The sequence below is a fragment of the Solanum dulcamara genome, chromosome 5, assembly GCF_947179165.1.
Source record: "Solanum dulcamara chromosome 5, daSolDulc1.2, whole genome shotgun sequence".
In the NCBI taxonomy this organism is placed as follows: domain Eukaryota; kingdom Viridiplantae; phylum Streptophyta; class Magnoliopsida; order Solanales; family Solanaceae; genus Solanum; species Solanum dulcamara.
Window position 1 is genome coordinate 69,170,120 of NC_077241.1, and position 23,499 is coordinate 69,193,618.

The following is a 23,499-nucleotide window of genomic DNA, read 5'->3' on the forward strand; positions in this document are numbered from 1 at the left end:
ATTACCCATTTCCCTCTTTTAACCTGCCCCATCCCACCTAATTAATTAAACAACTGCCACCCTTTTACCACCCATTTATACCATCACCGCAGGAACAGAGGCTACTCACTGATGATGAGCTGATACAGAAGAATAATTTTGTTTTGAGAAGATAACATTTGTGTATATTGACAAGGACAGTACATAGGTTGTACTGAAAACCATATTTACAGTATGTCAAAAATAAAAAACTAAATCAGCAATCCTAACAAGAGCCTAGGATATCAATGATTGACTCAGTATCTTCTAAGTACATCTGTTTACATCAAAACAAAAAAGCTTAATGCAGTTTAACTTGATCTTTTGTAGATCACAATTTTTGTCCTCAAAACATCTAGAATTCCTTTCTTTCCAAATTGTCCACCAAATACAGGCTGGGACAATTCTCCATCTATCTCTGTCTGCAGCTCCTGCTCCAGCCTCCTCTCAGCTATATAATAGTTGTGTGATTTTGTTGGGCATAACCCAAACAATACCCCTGAGGCTGCAAAAATCCTCCAAAGCGGAGATATAATCCTGCACTGAAGAAATAGATGACTGACTGTCTCACCCTCTTCACCACAGAGGTAACTTCTGGAACAGAGGGAAAATTTCCTTTTCTTAAGGTTTTCTTGAGTTAAAACAACTTCCCTTGCCAATAGCCAAGTGAAACAGACAACTTTTAAAGGTATCTTCACCTTCCAAATATGCTTCCATGGCCACTGTTGTGGCTGTTGATTTCTTTGGTTCAAAAACTTATAGGCAGAACTAACCTTAAAGATACCTTTGTTGTCCATATTCCACCATAATCTATCTGCTTCATCAGTTATGCCTTTAAACTCCTCTAGCACTCTGAAGAATTCAGCAACTGTATCAATCTCCAGTCATTGAAATTCCTTCTAAATTGGATGTCCCACCCTTGTTCTGTCCATAAATCTGCAATATGCAATTGCTGTTGGACTGCCACCCCATACATCAGAGGAAACGACCCCTTTAGACTATTTGATCCCAACCATTTATCTTCCCAGAAAGAAGTCTTGTAACCATTTCCTACCTTGATAACAGTGTGATTCTTCCAAAAAAAAAAAGCCAAAGTACTCTAATAGATCTCCAGAGGCTAACACCATATGGAGTAAGGACCTCCTTTGTCATCCACATGTCCTCATCTCCATATTTTTCTTTGATGACCTTGCTCCAGTAGGCTTGAGGCTCTTGGGAGTACCTCCAGAGCCATTTTAATCTAAGGGCTTTGCTTTGTAACTTTAGATTCCTTGTACCCAAACCCCTATGTTTCTTCCCACAGAGGACTTTTTTCCACTTCACTAAGTGGAATACTGTAAAGCCATGTTCCTTATTAACTTTCCAGAGAAAATCCCTTCTCACCTTATCCAATCTCTGAATGATTCCATCTGGAATGGGGAAGATGGACATCATGTATGTTGGAAGGGCATCCAACACAGAATTTATAAGAGTGACTCTACCTCCTAGGGATAGATATTGAGATTTCCATCTGGATAGCTTCTTTTCACACTTCTCAACCACAGAACTCCAGATGTTTAATGACTCACTTGGCTCCTAAGGGCATTCCCAGATATGTTATAGGTAAAGACCCTACTTCACCTCCCAAAATCCAAGACAGTTCTACAATGTTAGTAACCTTATTGATTGGAAACAACATACTCTTACTCCTGTTGATATGTAAGCCAGAAACACCATTAAACAAAACCAAAACTGTTCTCAAAATTAGTAATTGACTTTCCTCAGCATCAAAAAAAATTAGTGTGTCACAGCATATTGGAGGTGTGTGACTTCCATGTTGACATTTGAATTAGAGTTTGAGTTGATTGCCACCTCAAAACCTCTAAGGCACTCATTACTTCTTGCAACCTTGATCATGTTGTTCAAACCCTCCATAGCAATAATGAAAAGAAGAGGAGACAAAGGATCACCTTGTCTCAAACCTCGCTGGGCAGGGAAGAATCCTTCAGGTGACCCATTGATCATAACTGAAAATCTGACAGTGGAGATGCAAAATCTCATCCATTTGATCCATTTCCTCCCAAAACCCATACATGAAAGCACTTTCAGTAAATATTCCCAATTAACATGGTCATATGCCTTTTCAATGTCCAACTTACAAAGTATTCCAGCCTTTCCTTGAGTAATTCTCGAGTCCACCACTTCATTAGCAATCAAGATGGCATCCATTATTTGTCCCTTTTTAATGAAAGCCATCCAGTGGACATCCACCAACTTGTCTACTACTTTCTTCAATCTTTCTGTTAGAACCTTAGAGATTAGTTTATACACACTACCAATGAGACTGGTTGGTCTGAAATATCTCAGCTCCTTTGCTACCGTCTTATTTGGTATTAGTGCAATATAAGTGGCATTAAAACTTTTCTCAAAGATTCCATGCGCATGGAAATTCTTGAGAGTTTCCATAATGTCCTTTTTCAGGACATCCCAGAATTTGATGGAGAAACCCATTGTGAAACCATCTGGACCAGGTGCTTTGTCCATGGCACAATTTCAAACATGAGAGAACTTGTTCTATAAATTCCCCTTGAAGAGATTCTCTCTCAACTTCAGTAATCACTGGAAAATAAATTAGGTTGCTTGCAGGTCTATTTTCAAGGGTTTCAGAATATCATTTTTGGTAGAAATCAATGATCTCCCCCTTAATTCTTTTTGGTTCTAGTATAGTAGTATTCTGAATCACTAACTCGTCAATAATATAGCTTCTCTTATGTGCATTGGCCGTTTTGTGGAAGAAGATGGTATTCCTACCCACCTCTTTAAGCCAAGGAGCCCTAGATCTTTGTCTCCAAGCTATTTCTTCATTTTTAAGGTGTTCCTCATAATCCATCAATAAAGTTGCCTTCAACATAGATTCATCTTCAGTCACTTGTCTAGTTTCCTGAACTGCATCTATGGTAGCCATTTGTCCCAAAATCTGAGTTTTTTGCAATTCCAGATTGCCTAGGGTTGACCACCTCCATTCTTTTAGCTTGCCTTTTAAAGCTTTCAGTTTGCATGCTAGGATGTGATCAGGCTTTCCAGTAAAATCAAAAGATTCCCACCAAACTCTAACTCTATCCACAAAACCATCTGTGTTCAGCCACCAGTTATCAAACTTGAAATATGATTTGGTTTGCTCCCATTCACCACATTGTAATGCCATGGGATTGTGATTAGAAACCAATCTCTGCAACCTAACCTGGTTGATTTTCTTGAAGCTGTCATCCCACTCTTTGGATAAAGAATTTCGTCAATTCGGGAGGCAACATTAGTCCTATCTCCTTTAAACCAAGTATAATTCCCTCCCTCCAGTTGAAAGTCCACCAGCTCCATATCTTCGATGAAATCAGAGAAATCCTTCATAGCTGGGGTTCTTCTTCTGCAATTTATTTTTTCAGATGGGAACCTTATGACATTGAAATCTCCACAAATGGCCCAAGGCACTTCAAATAGACTTCTGACAGCACCCAATTCCTCCCATACATGTTCTCTTTTCATTCTACAGTTTGAAGCATACACTTCTGTAATGTGACACTTGAAATCCTGCCGTAGAGCCTCAAACCTACATGTCAGAGTATAGGATCCAACTTCCAGAATCTCCCCCTTCCAAGACCTACTGTCCCAAAGCATCAGGATTCCCCTAGCTTGTAGACAAGCATGCTTCACCCATCTCCCACCCCAAATTTCTTTCATCAAATCTTTTACTTCCCCCTCTAACTTTGATTCCTGAAGACAGACAATGTCTACATTCCAGTTGTAAATTAAACTCTTCAAGAGCCTTCTTTTATCCCCACTGTTTAGGCCCCAAACATTCCATGTTACTAGTTTTATCTTCATTGTAACACTTTCCCTTCTTTCCCTCTGTCCCTTTTCCCATCGTCTTTAAACTTGACATCAAAAGTGAGCCTTTTTTAGTTCTTGAGCCCTTTTGTATCTTGGTCTTTTGGTAATCGATTCACTTTCCATCTTCCTTGCTTGCATGCAACTGTCAATTTGCATCAATAATTCCAGTGTTGACATCAAAAGTGAGCCTTTTTAGTTCTTGAGCCCCTTTGTATCTTGGTCTTTTGGTAATCGATTCACTTTCCATCTTCCTTGCTTGCCTGCAACTGTCAATTTGCATCAATAATTCCAGTGTTTCTTCCTCATGGCCCTAGAAGTCTACTCCGAAAATTTTCCACAATTTGATCAGATTTTATCTCACCCACATGGAGGTCTCTTTTTCCTTCTGTGTAATTGAGCATTGGTCCTGTTGGATTGGTTCTGCGTCTTCCACAACCCACTCTTCAATATCTGTTTCATTTTGCCTGGTCATAACATGTTTCTCTGTTGTCTTTCGACTCCCCAAACCAGTTACATCATTGCTGACCACAATTCCCATATATTCCGGCGTTGCCGTACTTTGCGTAACTGTAATTAGTGTGTTGGAATCTGTTATTCTGTGGTTCTCGTCTTCCTTCTGCTTGGAAGACTCCGTCACTGGTGAGTTATTCTTTGAGTTCTGTCTGTTTTCTTCTTCAGAAAGAGGGTCAAAGAAAAAATCAGTCTTTGGGCCTACCAGATCATTAAAAAATGACTTGGGCTGCATCTTGCCCAATCAATTTTTTTGATTTGTTCTTTTGTCCCATTTGTAGGTTGTAAGACTTAAAAGAACCCACCTCCTTGTCACATGCATGTTCTTTCCAGTTTGATCTTGCCCAATCAATGTTTGAATTTCCTCCAGTGAACCCACCTACCACCGAATATGGTGGCTCAGAGACAAAAGAAGGTTTTTCCAGCTAAGATCACCGGTAAAGGGGATGAACCTCCCTCCTAGGAAGTAGGAGAGAGAGTGTTCTCAGGGGATGTGCCTGAGAGCATTATTTTAGGAGGCCTAAGATCATCGATACAGAAGACTCATTTGGGTATGGAATTTGAAGAAATGGCAAAGCAGGAAGAGAAAGCCTGGAAACAGAGATCTAGAATCCAATGGCTAAAACAAGGGGACAAAGTTACTAAATTTTTCCACAAAATTGCAACCTCTCATAAAAGGTTCAACTCAATGGAACAACTGGAGGTGGAGGGTGAAATCACTAAGGATCAAAGCAGGATTAAAGAATCAGTGCAGGAATTCCATAAAAACCTTTATAAGGAGACTGAAGTATGGAGACCTGATCAAAGAATATTGGATGTTTCAAGGATCACTGAAGAGGAGCAGGTGTGGTTGCAGAGACCTTTCGAGGAGGAGGAAATTTTGGGAAGCTTAAACTTATGTGCAAAAGAGAAAGCACCAGGCCCTGATGGATACCCAATGGTGTTTTCCCAAACTTTCTGGACCCAATTGAAGGAAGATTCAAAACTATTCAGTTTTTTCACTCCAATCAAGTCTTTAAAGAGTTTTAATGCAACTTTTATTGCCTTAATTCCAAAGAAAGTTGAAACCTCCAACTTGAAGGATTTTAGACCAATCAGCTTAGTAGGGGATGTTTACAAACTCATTGCTAGGCTGTTGGCTGAAAGATTGAAACAAGTGTTGGATAAATTGATCAACAAACATCAGATGGCTTTTGTGAAGGGGAGACAAATCATGGATGCTGCACTCATAGTTAGTGAATGCATTGATTCCAGAATGAAGGAAGAAAGCCCTGGTTTAATGTGCAAACTGATACAAAAGACCTTTGACCATGAAATTGGTCTTTTCTCTTGAATATTCTGAGCCAGATGGGCTTTGGGGGAAAATGGATAAAGTGGATTGACACATGCATTAAAACTGTCAGGTTCTCTGTGCTTGTAAATGGAGAACCTGTGGGTTTTTTTGAATCAGAAAGGGGACTGAGACAGGGTGATGCTCTTTCCCCTCTCCTGTTCATCCTGGCAATGGAGGGCTTTAATGCTATGATGAGGATTGCAACACAAAACAGATGGATCAAAGGCTTCAAAGTGGGAGCAAGAGGGGGGAAGTATGAGAAATTGGTCATATGCTCTATACAGATGACACCATCATCCTTTGTGATCCTGTAGCAGAACGGATCAGCTTTATTACAGTTATATTGGTACTTTTTGAAGCAATCTCTGGACTGAAAGTGAACTGGGGAAAAAGTAGCCTCTTCCCTGTGAATGAGGTACCTCAGATACAACAGGTGGCAGGTATATTGGGGTGTAGTGCTGGGAAGCTGCTACCACGTATCTAGGCATGCCATTGGGTAGTAATCACAAAGCCTTGGAAATATGGGATGGTATTTTGGAGAAAACTGAAAAGAAGCTTTCTGGATGGAAGGCTCAATATCTTTCTCTTGGAGGAAGATTGATCCTCATAAATTTTGTTCTCGACTCTCTGCCCACGTATGTGATGTCTCTATTCCCAATCCCAGGTAAAGTAGTGACAAATCTGGATAAGTTAAGGAGAAAATTCCTATGGCAAGGCAATAAGGATGGAAAAGGCTATAGCTTAGTAAACTGGAAAACTGCTCTCCTTAGCAAAGACAGAGGGGGACTGGGAATTAAAAACTTGAGACTACAAAATGAGAGCCTATTGAAGAAGTGGCTGTGGAGGTACATTGAAGAGAGAAATGCCCTCTGGAAAGAGGTGATAATAGCTAAATATGGTGATTTAAACCCTTGGTGTACAGAGAACACAGCAGAACCTTATGGTGTGGGAGTATGGAGATCAATTAGAAGCTTGTGGCCACAAATGGAGGCAAATTTATATATCAAGGTGGGAAGTGGCACTAAAACAAAATTTTGGAAGCATGTTTGGATAGATCAATCCCCCTCTTAGGGAGCTCTTCCCAAATCTCTTTCAAATTTGTGAAAATCCTGATGCTAATGTAGATGACTGCTGGGCTGAACAAGGTTGGGATTTAGTTTTTAGAGGACTTCTCAATGATTGGGAGGTGGAAAGGGTGGCAGAGTTATTAGGGATGCTAGGAGGAGTGATCATAAACACAAATGCCACCGACAGGATGTTGTGGAAGCGCAGCAAAGATGGCCTCTTCTCAGTCAATAGTGCTTACAGAAGAGGCCTCCAGGTGATGGCTAGGAGACCAAAACACCACTGGAACTATTTCTGGAAGGGGGATATCCCTACAGAAGTGAAATGTTTCACTTGGCTAGTGATAAAGAGAGCATGTTTAACACAGGAAGTACTTCAGAAGAAAGGAAGACAGGTGGTCCCTAGGTACTTTTATGCAATTTGACAGGTGAAACTAACAGCCACTTATTCTTGCATTGCAATTTCACTGCTCAAATCTGAAATATGATCCTTAGCATTTCAAATCTGAATTGGACAATGCCAGAACGTACATCAGAGTTGTTGAAGAGCTGGGTAAGGAGAGGAGGCAGGAAGAGTCGGAGGAGATGGTGGAGGTTAATATCATCATGTATATGGTGGTTAGTTTGGAAGGAAAGGAATGGTAGATGTTTCGAAGATAGATCCAATTCCATACACAAGGTCAAATGGAATTGTATAGTTTCTTTACTTTTTGGGTGTAAACAGCTGTGTATAGTAGATACAGATCAGATTGTAGATTTGATAGGAAACTTGTAATTGACACTTTTTGGTGGTGGCCAGCATGCCCTTAATGCTGAAGAATACAATCTTACCAGTTTTTTTTTTTTAAAAAAAAATAGAACTTCATCCTATCATTAAAGTTATGGTCTAAAATTTCATGACTTGCTTATGCGAGGAGGGTAGGCTTCCCAAACTTATATATGAAATTTAGGTTAAAGGTTGAGCTTTAGAGACCATGTTGTGCTAAACTTTGAGCTGGCCAAACATATTTCTAGATAAGCACATTATTGTAATACATCTAAGATGGAAAATCCGAAGTCTATAAACTACTCTATATGGAATAAATGGTATTACATTTGTTGTTACTAAATAATGGATCTTGGGGCTAACTCGACCCCAAAAGCTAGCTCATAAAATGAGCATTGCTCAAGTCCATATAAGGAGACCAACGACTCATACCATATCTGATGTGGGACTCTTAACATTCCCCAACATGTTACAGACCTTGTTAACGGGAGCGTGGACAATATAATATGGGGGCCCAATATCAATGAAAAAAGAATTGAGATGGGTCAGGCTGCTTTGATACCATGTTAAAGAAAGGATATTGGGCCTACTCAACTCCAAAAATTAGTTCATCGGTGAGGATTGTCCAAGTCCATAAGGAGACTAATTGCCCATCCCATATCCGATGTATGCATTTTCCAACTCTGAATATACTCATTATGGAAATGTGATTATTTCTCCAATTCAAGATTGAGTTTTTAGATTTTAACAACATCTATTAGGAAAGTAATTAATAAATACATTAAAACCCAGATTATGCAATGAGTTTATTTCTCAATTTGGTCAAATTATATCTCAATCAACTTTTGATTATTTAATTATATGGTCCCTCGGGCATCTACATATATAAGTCAAAAACTCTTATTCTATGAAACCTACCTTCAAGGAAAAGTGAATGCTCTAAACAAATATATTAGGAAAATGAAGCAAACGGCTGAGGAGAAGGAAATGGAGAACCTCTTCAACCAACTTGTTGAGGGAAAAAGCAAACAAATTGAAGGTTTGTTTAATCTTCTGCAAACTAAACTTGACGAATTGAAGAAACAACTGAAGAAACTTAGAGATGGGAATGTTGCGACTGAAACTGGTGCCAATGATAGCAATGGAAATGCTGGTGAAGAGAATGATGGGCATCCTTAAGATGTTGATTGAGCATTAAATACTTTTATTTTTATTCTCTCAATGTTTTGTCATCTTGTCTTTTAATAGTGTTCCCGAGTTATAAGTTTGTTGCTCATTGTTCATCTATTTATGTTAGCGTTGTCATTTTAATGATATATGAAGGAAATCTATTCAAGTCCAACCAACCTAGTTACTATATATCCTTTAGATTTTCATAATAAATAAAAAAAGCTAGTTATATGTGGCATGTTCCCATTTTCTCTCTAACCGATCATGCAAAAGGTACATTGTTATAGTTGGTACAATTTACTTAAGTAAAGGCAAGTGAATGACTGATAAAGGATCCATTAATCAATGAAATGAGTTGAAAGTCATGAGGGCTCGAGTTCAAATCCTAGCAAAGGCAAAAATACTATGATTTCCTTTAATCTGTTGAAGCCTTACTAGACAAAGTTACTCGATACATGTTATGTTGGCAAGTAACGAGTAACCTATGGAATCAATCGAAATGCGCACAAACTTGGCCTGGATTCCACGATTACAAAAAGGACTAGGTATAAAATTTGGAATTTCAGTTTAATCAACCTATTTGTGCAACGAACAGTAATCTCATCCAATCTAATGATTATTATTAGTTAATCAATAACTAGTAAGACTTTGACACAATTTTAGTTAATCATTTTTCAATTAGAATCTCTAATTAGGATGAGGATACTTTTTGATAAAGATAATTTTCTTTTTGATAAAGAATTAGGATGAGAATACTTAACATATAAATACTCATAAAAATCTACTTTGGGATCTCATACCTAAGTTGCTCAGACTCGGGGGTGCCTTATATGGGTGCGGATCTAGAGGTCGAAACTCACATGATTTAAATTTTAAGATTTGGGAGTGTGGATCCAGGTCAGCATTATCAAAGGCACACTTAAGCTTAGAAACGAGGCTCAAAACGTGTCGAGTGTTTTGTCTCGCTTAATGTGCGCTTCAGAGTCATCATCAAGGTTCTAAGGCGTACTTTTCCTAGCCAATGAACCTCTTTTGAAGATACGACATGAAACAATTGATATTTCACTTTGTCGTAATTATTTTTCAATTTCTTTGTTCATATATTTGCCTTTCATGCTTATAAATTATAAGTCTTGGACTAAACATATATCTTTGTGTTTTTTTCTCCTTTTACGCTTAAAGCCCCAATGGACCTTAGAGATTTTTGTGCTTTTTGCATTTGATAACACCGATCCAGGTACGGATACGGGTGCAGGGATTCAATTAAAAATAATTCAAATATCTAAAAATAGAGTTGTTAGAATAGGAATAGGTGTACACAATTCTACTTAGAATAGGAATAGAAATAAGAATAGATTATAGTATCCTACTTAGAATAGGAATAGAAATATAAATAGTTTATAGTATTCTACTTGGAAAATGATTGTTTTATAGTGTCTATAAATAGGGTCTTTGTGTAATATTGTTCTTACACAATTCAATAATATTTCTCACATGGTATCAGAGTCTCTACGATCTTGGTAAGAATTAAAGAGCTTCTGCTGCCGGCGGGGGGCTATTACTCATATATGTCGCCCATCTGGCCAATGATTATGTTAGCAAAATTTTGGGTCACCGTATATCTTTTCGGTGAGTATTTTCTTATACCAAATTTGCGTAGCATTTTGCATCTTTTCAGTGACTACTTTTTCATATTTAATTTGCATAGTACCGCACATTTTTTCGAACTACTTTCTCATATCTATTTGTGTAGCACCGTGCATCATTCCGGTGACTACTTTCTCATATTTGATTTGTGTAGCACCGTGCCATTTTTCCAATGACTATTTTTTCATATCTGATTTGCATAGCACCGTGCCATCTTTCCGGTGACTACTTTCTTATTTGTGTAGGTTGTCGTGCCATCATTCCGACCTTAACCATATAATTTCTGTTTTCCAGTAGGGTTGTGCCATCATTCAGACCCTACCCATATCATTCTCTTTATCAGTAGGGTCATGCCATCATTCTAACCCTACCCATATAGTTTTATTTCTTAGATTGTGACCATTTTCAGCCATCAAATCTAATAATCTAGAACATGAGCATGTTCCAGCAAGTTTTACGGTGACTTTCTTGTTTAAAATCTACTCATCTCTTGATTTCGAGACGTTCTATATATTTTATACCTGATTTTGAGCATTTTTCAGCAGCCATTGCATTGTTTCTAAGAGATTTGAGTTTTCCCGCAATGTTTTCTTTCTGTTTCAGATTTACTTTTGCCAAAAAAAAGGCATACTCAGATATTTGGACTAGATTACAGTGATATTTTCTCTCTAGTGGCTAAAATAGCATATGTCCACCTTTTTCTAGCTATAGTTGTCGTTCTCCATTGGCCTTTTAATCAGTTGGACATTAAGAATGTTTTTCTCCACGGTGATTTCTAGAAAGAAATCTATATGGAGCAACCACCTGATTTTGTTGCTCAGGAGTTTGGTAGCCTTTGTATGTCGATTGTGTAAGTCACTCTATGGTCTGAAACAGTCTTCTCAAGTTCATCGATGGTCTGAAACAGTCTTCTCAAGCTTGATTTGGGAAGTTCAACATTGCAATTCAGGAATTTATCACTCTGTGTTTTATCGACATATCACATCAAATCCAGTGTTTCATGAGAGGACTAAGCACATTGAGATTGATTGTCACTTTGTTAGAGAAAAGATACTCTCAGAAGATATTGTTACAAAGTTTGTGCAGTCAAATGATCAACTTGCAGATATCTTCACCAAGTCCCTCACCGGTCCTCGTATTAATTATATTTGTAACAAGCTAGGTACATATGATTTGGATGCACCAGCTTGAGGGGGAGTGTTAGAATAAGAATAGGTATACACAATCCTACTTAGAATAGGAATAGAAATAAGAATAGATTATAGTATCCTACTTAGAATAGGAATAGAAATATGAATAGTTTATAGTATTCTACTTGGAAAAGGATTGTTTTATAGTGTCTATAAATAGGGTCTTTGTGTAATATTTTTCTTACACAATTCAATAATATTTCTCCTATATTTCTCACAAGAGTGATATGTCTAAATTATGAGATTATATGAGAAACTTACAAGGTATTCCGGGGAGAAAATACAGATCAAGAGGAAAATCACAAAAGGTGATATAAGGGCAAGGACTAACACAGAAATTTATATATATACAAGGAACTCCATTTTCTTCAATGTCACCTTAGGTTTTGTTTTGATTACAGAAATAATTGTATCCGTCTTGAAGTTCTTCATTGATTTTGGTCAAAGTATCCAAAATCGGTAGACCAAATCCAGGTTGGATCCCACAACCACATCGTATCGATACAAGTGCAGCACCGAAAGTGAAGAGCCCGAACAACATAGTCTCATACTGTCTCATTTGATTCCTAAAACCCGCTGGTTCTCTTTCTCTGTCACCTCTAATGTCGTGGCTGCCGCACAGTATAAAGCTAACGACAACAACCTTCTTCTACTCCTCCACAAACGTTGGCCATCGCCACTCCATATGCTTCTACCACTGGTGATATAGCTTAAAGGGGAGATTTTGGAAGATTGCATAATGCCTGTTGTTTAGAAATGGCACTCAAGCCCATTTTTTACTTGAATTTCTACAGTGTTTGTGCAATGACAACTATAACCCTTCTATAGTTGAATTGTAGCATGATTATATAATTCTGAATGTCGATTATATTCTTGCATGGATGGTTCATTCCCTTTAGTTGAATCTCAATGGTTGGAAAATTGGAGAATTCGTGAGACTGGTGGATCTTCTTCACTCTCTATCACCATTGAAATCTTTTCCAGATTTCATCCTAGAAAGCCAAAACCAATAATAAATTTTCTGTGAAAATTTGTTACACAATCCTAACAAGCAGCACTCCCTCTCTAATCTCTTGACCAAGTTTATTTGGAAGAATAAAGCTCCTTGCAATGTTAAATGTTTTTTTCCTGGATAGTGGCATATCAAAAATGTCTCACTCTTGATAATCTTCCAAACAGAGGCATTACTCTTTGCAACAGATTTGCTCCATTATATGAGGAGGCAGAAGATGTTAACCATTTATTTCTAAATTGCAACTTCTCCCAACAGATTTGACATCTCTGTTTTAATGTTCTGGGAATCCAATGATGTATGCCAAAAGATACCGTGGAATTTTTGCTCTCCTGGCATAGATTGGACCATTCAAAATCGTCAAAAGATGTCTGGAAAACCATTCCTATGGTTAGTATAGTGGGGTCATATGGAGAGAAAGAAATGCGAGAGTTTTTGAAGACAAGGATAACTCAATTATTCTAAAGCTGAAGTGTATATTTTTGCTTAGTCTGTGGTGCAACAATATTACGACATATGTTTTAGAGACGGAAGACATTATTGACATTCTTAGTTCTTTACACACATTGTAAAGCTCTCTTTTGGATGTACTTTTGCCCCAGTTCCTTAATGCTAGCTTGTTTCACATCAATAGTATTTCTTTATTACTCATCAAAAATAGGAGGCCAGGGTAACGTCAGAATGGTTGTAGATAAAAGGTCTGATTGTCACTGGAAGAGAGAGGCAAGGTGCTCATGGAGTGATGACCAAAAAGAGATGCTGAAGCAATTGCAAGAAAGAGGGTCATTTCCATGCCAACCGACAACAAAAGATGTTCTTAATTTCCACTTTGTTGTGCTTCCACCTTGTTAAGAAGATGGATCTTGGGCCTAACTTAAGCTCGAAAGCTAGCTCATGAGGTAACAATTGCTCAAAATTATATAAGGAGAAAAGCAGCCCATCCTGCAACCATCATGTGATACTTAACACCTCCACACACACCCAGTGTGAATATATAAAATGGGGGCCCAACATTGATTAAACCAAGAATAGGATGGTCCGACTTTGATACCATTGAAAGTATAAAAGGAACTCCTCATTGGATGATTAACAATGTATAAGATATGCTCCTTATATAGGAGTTCTGGCTATGTATAATATTGTAGATAATCAATTCGTATAGTAACAAGGTAAGTAAATAGTTTATAATGAAATATATCATATCCTACAGTATCTTATAGAATATTCTATATGATTTTCCTCATTCAAGTATATTGAATTTAGACGTGTATGAATCTAGACTCAAATTAACTTGATGTTCAAATACACCAGAATCTGTAGTGCGAAATCTTATTCTAGCTAGCCCTCTAGTTCCCGTGATTGATGACTTGTGTTCCCCTTACAGCCACTTGCCACACTACCCGACTCTACAGTAACCTCTCCACCAACAGACACCTTTGTCCTAGAATTATAGGTAGAGAAGTCTTGAAGTGGAGGGTTCTCTACTAAATCAGATTGCTCTCGTCTTCGATGCAACTATTGCCATAAGATCGCTATATCTGTGGGAAATTTATGTCTTACATAACAGACCACCTAGAAATGCTCATGTTACTTAAGACCAATTCCACAGGAAACTCAAGTAGTCAGATGATCGCCTTATCTGAGGCTTGACGTGTAGTGGAACTAATCATTTTTTTATCAGGTAAAGTATTTCATTAATAATAACAGGGTCGACATGGTCGTTAGTGGTATACCACAAAACGAGAAACTACAAAATCTGGTTCTCTCCAAAAGACACCTAATCATCTATACAAACATGAACTACATGGGTGCACCAAAAGAAAATAAGAAAACGGAGACTACTCCTGTAATCTCCACCCCTTCAAAAGCTCTCCTATTTCTCTCTGACCCACATTAAAGCAAGAGGAGTGACATTCCAAGCCTTGTGCCTTCTTCTCCTAGCTCCATTCCTCCAACTGAACACCAATTCCTTCATGGATCTTGGCATAACCCAAGAAACGCCAAACCATCTAAGAGTATCCTCCCATAACCTCGAAGCTAATTTGCAATGTAATAAAATATGGTCCACATCCTCACCCACCTCCTGACAAAGGAAGAACCAACTCGTGCAGGCCACCTTCAGTTCCACAGTGGTGTTAGTGGAACCAATCATTCTATGTTCTATTAATGCTCTGAATCTATATATTTATTAGCTGGTCAACAAGAGGCATTGCTAACTTGAAATGACATCTCTTAAGGATCCTCCAAAGCTATGTACTGTTGGGGGATCCAACACGGGTATAACAACATTTTGAAGGGGCTGAGCAAAAATTGTAGATCCATTGATACTTCTAACATAGAATGTCAGGTTTCTAATAGGTACGGTGGAACCTCTTAGGCTCTTAGTGCCATTAGCAAGGTTACTTTCTAAGACTCCTAAAAGGGAATCATCAAAGTTTAACAGTCTATCATCTCTAAGTAATAGGCAAATAGGAATATTCAAACCTTTACGGAAAAGAGGTTTAACAGCTACTTGAACCAGACCAATGTGAAAGAACTTAAACTCCTTCTGGTATCTATTAATATCAGCAGCAATTAATAACTTGATAGTTTCAAGGCAATTATTGATAGCAATAGTAGATTCACAGGTCTTGATATTATATTTTTTAAAAAGTGAAAAATTACCTAACTGGTAAATCTTTTCAAAAGGTTCTTTGGGAATAGACCAATTTTGTAAATCATTTTCTACCTTAGAGATAGATAAATTAATGTTGTTAACAGTATACTGGTGATTGTTCGTGAGAGAAGATATGCCCTTGATTATACTGTAGTTGATGATAAGTAAATAGTAATAGTTATTTCTTAAGAAAATTGTGCACAGAATATAGCATATGAATTTCTAAGTCTTTGATTCATAAATATGGAAATATAACAAGGATATTACATTAAAGGATTTTGGATTTTACAAGAGTGACAAATAAACTACCTTGCAGTCTAACGCCTATCCCTTTGGCTTAACGACCGCCTGTCGGCATCGGAACTATTTGTCAAGATCTCTACACCTCACTTTAATCACCAGAAATATTTTCCAATTTTATGAATTATGACTAAGAAACTAACATACTATAATCAGTGTATAATAATCGTAAGAAGTTAAAATACTATTTTCTTATCAGGAACTTAAGTATAATCTGGGCAGAAGATTTAGTTACTCATAATAGCTACTAACATGGCTCTGATACCATTAAACGGATCGTAAATATTGTAAGTAAAATTTGCAAACAACAGAGTTAACTTACTTGAATAAAAGAGTTGAATTATATTATTTGAAGGGCGGAAGCAGAAGCAATCCAAATATACATGATTACAAGAGGGCAAGACTAAAAGAAATTTTGTAAGGAAATTTTCTGATGTCCTGAAAATGAGTTATACAAGTCTTTATATAGACCAAAGAAGATGATGAGAATCCTTGAGGCCTTCATTTGATTGGCTGTTGAGGATTATCTTATCTTGGCGGGGTCCATCAGTTGGTGGATGTCTGTCTTTAAAAAGGGTCCACTTCTTTTGAGTTGTCAAAAGTTGTCTGTCTTCTTTTCTGAATAAGTTAAGGAACTTTCGGTGGAGTGGGGTCCATTTTGATTAAATCAAAAGATATTACATCTCTTTTAGAGACTCATCTTTTTCTTCCATAATAATTCCGATACTTTATATCTCTATTTGGAAGACTAATTATTCCGTGTTTTAAAACACTCAATCAGGATTTAATCATATGGATTTAGATAAGCTCTTGCTATTCCTTTAGGATTTAGCATGTCTCCATTGTCATCGCTTTGAGAAGAGGCTTTTTCTAGAAGCTGAAGGACTTCGTCTTCATTATTATTGTTATCCAAGTCTGATAAGGCTTTTTCAAGCCTTTTCTTTAGATCATTCTTCGGTAACTTGTGTATAGAAGGAGAACTTCTCGAGGAAGTTGGCTGAGTTTCTTTAGGGGCAGGGGACCATCCTTTGATAAGGATTTCTTTGGATAAATACTTGATTCTTTCAAATTCACCAATTTTAAATGTCCAGCTTAAGATATAAGAAATTCTTTTTTGAATAAAATATTTGCACAATTGAATGTGTTCTGGTAATGTAGAGATGCCTTGATCAATTTGAAATTGACTAAATTTTTCTGAAAATAATTTTGGCAAGGTTTGGTGATTTCCCCCAAAACACTGCCACCATTCATAAAACCACCTAGGGATGATGGATCTTGCTAATTCGGGACTATACTTTACGAACCAAGTGTGGGACGAAGGTCGTAAGTACATGAAATTAAACCAGGCTTGCTTATAATCCCACCAGTTATAAGTTTGGGGTCTATATTCTCTGGAGAAATTGATTGGGGTATGCAAATGGTCAACCTGCCATTCAAAAGGGGTTAGAATCTTTTTGATAGTGAATTTAGAATAGGCAATGCTATCCGGATTGTTTTTATCAGCCAGTTCATGTTCTATTTCAATAGATCATGTATCTACTAAAATGAACTCGTAAAATAATCTGGTTTTAAGGGGATTTTCTGTATCCACATAATTCTTGTTTGTATACAGGGGTTTGAGGAGATGTTTTATCTCGTAATTTTCATACTCCTTGTTCAGAGCTAAGATTGGGATAACCTGCAAAGAAATAAGATCAAATTTTTCTTTTTCTTTGGGTTTGGAAGGAGAAGCGGTTGGGGTCACTACTTCTGCAAAGCTTTCAGGAGCTTTCATGGTATAATTGTCTTTTGTCTGAGTTTGGGAAAATCTTTGTTTTCCTGAAGGAGAGATTGAACTTGGCTCTGAGGTTTGAGCAAAAGGTTTTTTCATTACAAGCATGTCTGAAGATGTGCTTGGTGGCAATGGAGGAAACACTGAAGGAGTTATGGGCGGTAGTTGGGCTAAAGCTGAGTAACGGTTAGAAGGTCCTGTAAATTCTGGCCTAATGTTAAAGGGTTTGACCGAAGTAGTTTTAGTTGCTACTTCTTTCCCTTTGAAGGGTCCTTTTGCCAATGGTGCTCCAGGCCTCATGGTTTTCCCTGCAAGAATTCTCTGGTTAAAAAATCTGGGAGAGAATTATCTTCTCCCTTGAGATACTCAATTTTAAAATCAAAACTGGATAGTAAGGCTTGCCACCTAGCAAATATTTGTTTTGAAACAAGATTTTTAACGTCCTTTTGCAGAATATCTTTAGCAGATTTACAGTCTACTCTAAGTAAGAACTCTTTATTGACAAGATCATCTTGAAACTTGGTAATACAGAGAACTATGGCTAACAATGATGATCTTTATCATTGAATCTTTCCATATCTCTAAACCATTTATCTCTAAAAGAGGTTCTTTGTTCTAAGAAATAGGTGGCTTTGTACCAGTCAACCTTCTTTTGGTGTTCAGGAAGGTTCCACCATTTGTTAAGCTTTCTTTTGTTAGGAGTAAAGGTATCATCAGAGGTTAGAACACCTATAGAATCTTTTCTCTTATGTTCAGGTTTTATTGGTTCAGGTTTCATCTCACTAGGAGTGGGACTAGGTTTCAGAGAACTATGGCTAACAATGATGACAAGATCATTTTAATAAAGTTAGGCATTAACAATGATTTCATCCTTAACAAAATTGCTTTGTTAGACAGTGGTGCAGACAGAAATTGTAATATTGAAGGCTTAATCCCTACAAAATACCTTACTAAGGGTACTACAAAATTATATAGCGCCACAGGAGAATGCATTTTGATAAATTATAAACTTTCAGATGCCCATATTTGCAATTATGGTATATGTCTCTCTAATGATTTTGTCATTACAAAAAATATTAATGAAGAGATCATTTTGGGTATACCTTTTATTACTCAAATCAAACCATAAAAGGAATTTCGCCCCTATCCCCATCTCTCTTATGGAGACCTTATAAGTCTTATCAATGTTACGGCCATGGAACTCTGCCCTGATCTTAAGTTAAAGGAACAACTTGATCTCCTTTGGTGATGTTGAGCTTAGAGAGTTGGTCGTTGATTCTTTCTAGGATGTCATTAGATTGACTAAGGGGATTTTCTAATCTAGGAACGTCTTCCTTAGAAAATTCTAGGGTCTTAAAAATAGGGTTAGTCTCAATATGAGGACCGGAGTAGGAAGTACTTGGTTTGTTTCCAATCTGGGTAATTCCTTTATAACTGGTTTTGGATTCTTCTATTTGTTTTGAAACCACATGAAAAACCTGGTTGGTGTAGATATTTTGTTCAAAAATGTTGTTAATATCAGCGACAGTTGCTATAGAAGAATCCTTTTCTAGCGGTTTTTTGAAAGGAGAGGCTTTGAGGACGGTTTTTCTATAGGGAATACTAAGTCCTTCTAGAGGGGGAGTGATACTCTCTACCACTTGTTCTCTAGTGTACCATTTGTTGACAAGGACTTGAAGGGATGATTGGGTGTCATCTATTTGCCCAGAATGTTCAAACCATTTGAAAAATTCAATTTCGGTCTTGAATCTTTCCATATCTCTAAACCATTTATCTCTAAAAGAGGTTCTTTGTTCTAAGGAAGAGGTGGCTTTGTACCAGTCAACCTTCTTTTGGTGTTCAGGAAGGTTCCACCATTTGTTAAGCTTTCTTTTGTTAGGAGTAAAGGTATCATCAGAGATTAGAACACCTATAGAAACTTTTCTCTTATGTTCAGGTTTTATTGGTTCAGGTTTCATCTCACTAGGAGTAGGACTATCAGGGGTAGTAGTTTCATAATAAACCTTTGGAATGGTTCTAGAGAAATCTACTCTGTGAACTTTCCCTTGTTCAATATCTTCTGTGGAAGAGTCATCTCCCTCTCGGGGGCAAAAAGAAGAAGGTCGAGCTGAAGACATCTCCATAAACATTAGGAAGCTAGTAGGCAAGTTAAACTATCGCATGGTAATTCAACTAGATATTGCCTTTCCATTAAGTATTGTAAGTCAATTCTTAGAGTATCCCATGATAATCATTGGGATCAATAGTTTATATCATTTAACATATAATCTATTCAAGGAAAGGATTACTCTGCGAAGATCGAGATTATAAAAAGATTTCTTATATACAAATGTACATGAACAGGGTCATTTTTAATATATGGTCTATTTCTAGAAACTAACTAGAAGCAATTACATGTTCCAAGTGCAAGAAACAATATATGATTACACGATTTATTGCAGAAGCAGAATCGAACCATAAAATGTCAACTTTTGAATTCATGAATTAGACAACTACCTTATAAGAAATAAGTTTGGAGAGATTGATCGAATAGAGTTTTTATATAATAGTTAAAGTTGCATTTCATATTGCACCAAAATTGATGTTCTATGAGAGAAACAAAGCATATAGAAATCATGTATTAACTTGTCCAAGGAAAAAAAAACTCTAAAGAGACATTGTCACAAAATTCATAAAGTCAAACGATCAGCTTGTTGAAAGGGAGCATTGGCGTAACTGGTAAAGTTGTTTCCATGTGACCAAAAGATCATGGATTCGAGCGGTAAAAACAGCCTCCTGCAAAAATGCAGGGTAAGGTTGCATACAATAGACCCTTGTGGTCGGGTCCTTCCCGGACCCTGCGCATAGCGGGAGCTTAGTGCACTAGGCTACCATTTTTTAAGCAATCAGCTTATCAAACATTTATCAAGTTCTTCATAAACCCTCAACTAGTTACATTTGTAGCTAGCTCGAAACCTACAACATGTATGCAGCAATTTTGAGGGAGAGTGTTAGATAACTAGATGTAATGTCGAGGTGTATGTACAAGTTTCTCACATAGAAAAAATGTAAGAATTTGCATCATAAAGTAAATTTTAAAAGGATTCAACCAGAGACATCTGATCTCACGCATTGAACCTTTCTCTTATTTCTCAATTATAGTATGCTTTGTATCTAGCATGTATGACAAAATTCAGGCATACTCAAGATGTTGAGGCCATGATTGACCTTTTTAATTGTCTACACAACCTGTAAAAAAAATTGATGTACTGTGTAGGACATGACCGCATACTCTTGATGTTGATACATTCATAAGACTTTACCTTACTTATCCAAAAAAGAATTCAGGCATAAAACACTTGTCTTCATGCATTTTTCCAATATCTCTATCTTATTTCTCCGCTAGAGCAACCACAAAAAGGAAAGAGGAATAATAAACTTGTGAAAAGAAGGAAACCTTTTGCAAGGCAGGAAGCACCTGCCAGTAGATGGAAGCTTCTAGGATCTACGGAGATCATGGAGGTTTTAATACCGTGTAAAATTAAAAAGGAGAAGCTGCATTGAATTGATCGTACACAACATACAAGAGTGCTCCTTATATAAGGGTTTAGGCTACATGAAATAAGGAATATCTTTTAGATAAGGAAATTGCGTAAATATTGAAACTCATTTTCTTTTCTTTTTTTTTATAAGGTAAGGTAAATATTATTAAAAAGTGGCACCAAGTAGGTGCATAGGAATACACATTATAAAAAGCAAAAGCTCTAGACCTTACTGCAATGTTGAGTTCCTAATTATGATACACTTTGACAATACAGTCTATACCTTCATACATAGAATGAATCTAGAAAATTCGTATTTTTCTTGGCCTTCAACAAGCAAAAAAGTCAGAACTTGAAAAATTATATGGGATATGTAGCATCTGTGGTTGCTTATGGGATAAGCAAGAAATAACCTATGGATAGCTTGTGACAAAACCACAGATATTGGAGACGAGCACTTGTCCTTTACTCTCTACTGTCGAATTTTCTTTTAACCTATAACCAAAAAAAAGATCAAGCAACACTTGATTCTTGCCCCGTTCATCAAGTTGTACTAAGAGAGTTCACAATTTGTGACATTATAAATCGGGATACTTAATCCTGATGATATATTATTCTTTGACTCACTTTTGTTATGAGTTAAAACTTTATACTTAGACTCTTTTTTTTGACGCACTTGTACCACTTTCATTTCTTTGGTCGAGACACTAAGGCTTGGAAAAAAAAAGTAACAGATTGACAGGATTTAAATGTGGCAGGGTCTCCCTTTCCTACTTGAAGAGCAATGCTCCATGCAGAAAAATCCAGAAGGGTCACAAAAGGATCCGTCTAGAAAGCTAAAGCTCATGCAAATAATTTAAAGATTATGTAAGATCAATAAAGATACTATATGTTCTTCAGCAAACTTTGTTTTATCTGTGGATATCTTGTCCTCACTTCTTGTATACATGCATGTACTAGTCAAATGTTTTTTTTCTGTATCTTCTAAACCGGAAACTTTAGACTGATTCCACCATGAAGCCATTCAGATAATAAGTGATATGCACAGGATAGACTGCTAGCCCCTCAAAGACAAATAAGAGGACGAAAAAGAAGAGGTATCCTTAAAGTTTTAACTACAGTATACTGGAAGTGGGAAAACACAAAATTGTAGACTTACATCAATTGAAATTAGAGAAAGACGACCAGCATGGTGACACTTTTCAAGTTTTGACATAAATCTCTTGCTCTTTGATATCTTTTCTGGTGTAACATACAATATTTTAAGCTCATCCCCGCCCTTCTCCAAAGCCTTGTATATGAACTTCTCATTCTCCTTGGTAGTTGTTGAGGTTAGCATGAAAGCTGGGATGCCTAAAGCTGACAACCCCATGACCTGAGGCAATAACTTTTGTCAGCAGCTGTTGCATATAAGAGGAAGATGGACTGGGTGCTTCGATACCTGATCTTGAATAAGAGAAAGCAAAGGACTGACAACAAGAGCCACGCCATTCCGCAGAACAGCTGGAAGTTGGTAGCACAGACTCTTGCCCCCACCAGCGGCCATAATTACTAGAACATCCCTTCCACTCATTATTGAGTTTATTATCTACAAACAGATTACTGACATCAGCAATTCTCTAAATGGAAACTCACAAGTATATTTCAAAAATTTAGCAGAAGACGATTTAGTGTAAGTTTTTACTTATGTGCACTTTGGATTCAGTAACACACCAACAGAAAGTATTTTGTCTATCAATAAACCACAGAAAGATGGAAAGAAACACAGAACGGTCAATTGAGATGAATAATTATTTAAAAATCCTACCACACCCAACATTTCAACCTCCACAACCACTTCATGAGCAAAATCTTATTATGCTGCCTCAAATTTCTAAACCCAGCTTTCCCTCCTTGTTAGCAATGAGTGGTCCACTTGACTACGTGAAAATATCTCTATTCTTAAATTCCTGCCATATGAAATTTCTGCTCAATGTGTCAAGTCTTCTTTTCCACCTGGCCAATTTTTTCTCGCATCTCTAACCCCTAGCCTAATCTCCTGAATTTATTTTTAGCAACTAAAGGAAACCCAAATAATTCGTTGGATGAGAACTAACTTCACATTCCAGAATCCCTACCAATACTTGAATTTCATCAACTTTATTGACCGGATATAACAAATCTTTCTCTAATTTACATGTAGACCAGACACGACATCAAAAACGATTAATATTACTCTTAAATGCCTTAGGTGGTAAATCTTAGCCTCAAAAAAAATCAAAATATCTTCAGCATATAGTAAATGGGAAATCTCAAAACTGCTACCTCTACATGTCACTTGAATCTCCTTAGCCATCCATCTTGATTTGCCATCCTTACCATACTGTTAAACCCTCCATAGCAATACTTAATAGGGATGGTGACAAAAGATCCCATCGTAACATTTTCCTTTTGAGATGAAAAAAATCCTTTAGAAGAACCATTTATCATAATAGAGAATCTAACAGTACTAAAGGCCAAAAAGAATCCATCTAATCTATTTACCTTGAAGCCAAACGTCTCTTAACACCTTGGGTAGAAAGTCACACCTTACATGATCATAGGCTTTTTCAGTATCCAGCTTTTAAAGAAGCTCAGGTACTTCCTCCATCCATTGACATATTCCTAAAGCCTCAGAGTGAAGTATGAGTACAACCAC

The 23,499-nt window shown here is 37.1% G+C and overlaps 1 protein-coding gene across 6 annotated transcripts in view; it reads right to left on the bottom strand.

Moving 5' to 3' along the window:
* The window catches only part of LOC129889509 (ATP-dependent DNA helicase Q-like 2), a 59,492-nt gene that overhangs the window by 28,311 nt on the left and 7,682 nt on the right, over positions 1–23,499 (bottom strand). For 4 of the 6 annotated variants that reach the window (XM_055964826.1, XM_055964824.1, XM_055964825.1 and 1 more), the window contains 2 exons: positions 22,264–22,410; positions 21,982–22,197 (listed from right to left, as the gene is read on the bottom strand). The exons of 1 other annotated variant lie outside the window; for it this stretch is intronic. In XM_055964826.1, the coding sequence (XP_055820801.1) occupies positions 21,982–22,197; positions 22,264–22,410 (363 nt within the window). Of the gene's footprint in view, positions 1–21,981; positions 22,198–22,263; positions 22,411–23,126; positions 23,250–23,499 lie in introns of all 6 variants that reach the window. One more of the 6 variants, XM_055964827.1, reaches the window with a different exon arrangement.